The following is a 269-nucleotide window of genomic DNA, read 5'->3' as shown; positions in this document are numbered from 1 at the left end:
ATGTCAAACGAAGTACTTCATTTAACATGGAATATCTCACCATCATTTGTGTCCCTCTCCTTCCTCATTATCTCTCTCCCTTTCACCCTTTCACACACCCCAGGATGTGATGATAGCAGCTACGGCCCAGCGTGTCTCCTGAAGTGTGCCTGCCAACGGGGTGGAAAGTGTGATCCCGTGACGGGAGCGTGCGCTTGCCCCCCGGGTTGGCATGGGGAGAAGTGTGACAAGCCTTGTCCGCAGGGTAAGGGGTTATTCTTCTGTTTAGT

General features: G+C 52.4%; 1 protein-coding gene across 1 annotated transcript in view; it reads left to right on the top strand.

The window, feature by feature from the left end:
• LOC119585701 (multiple epidermal growth factor-like domains protein 6) overlaps positions 1-269 on the top strand; it is a gene marked incomplete in the record, with an annotated part of 104852 nt that overhangs the window by 96030 nt on the left and 8553 nt on the right. The window contains 1 exon segment of the mRNA XM_037934375.1: positions 104-244. Within this exon segment, the coding sequence (XP_037790303.1) occupies positions 104-244 (141 nt within the window).

This window comes from Penaeus monodon, chromosome 20, assembly GCF_015228065.2.
Source record: "Penaeus monodon isolate SGIC_2016 chromosome 20, NSTDA_Pmon_1, whole genome shotgun sequence".
Classification (NCBI taxonomy): domain Eukaryota; kingdom Metazoa; phylum Arthropoda; class Malacostraca; order Decapoda; family Penaeidae; genus Penaeus; species Penaeus monodon.
Note: the sequence above shows the minus strand (reverse complement) of the source record. Positions and strands in the feature narration are given on the sequence as shown.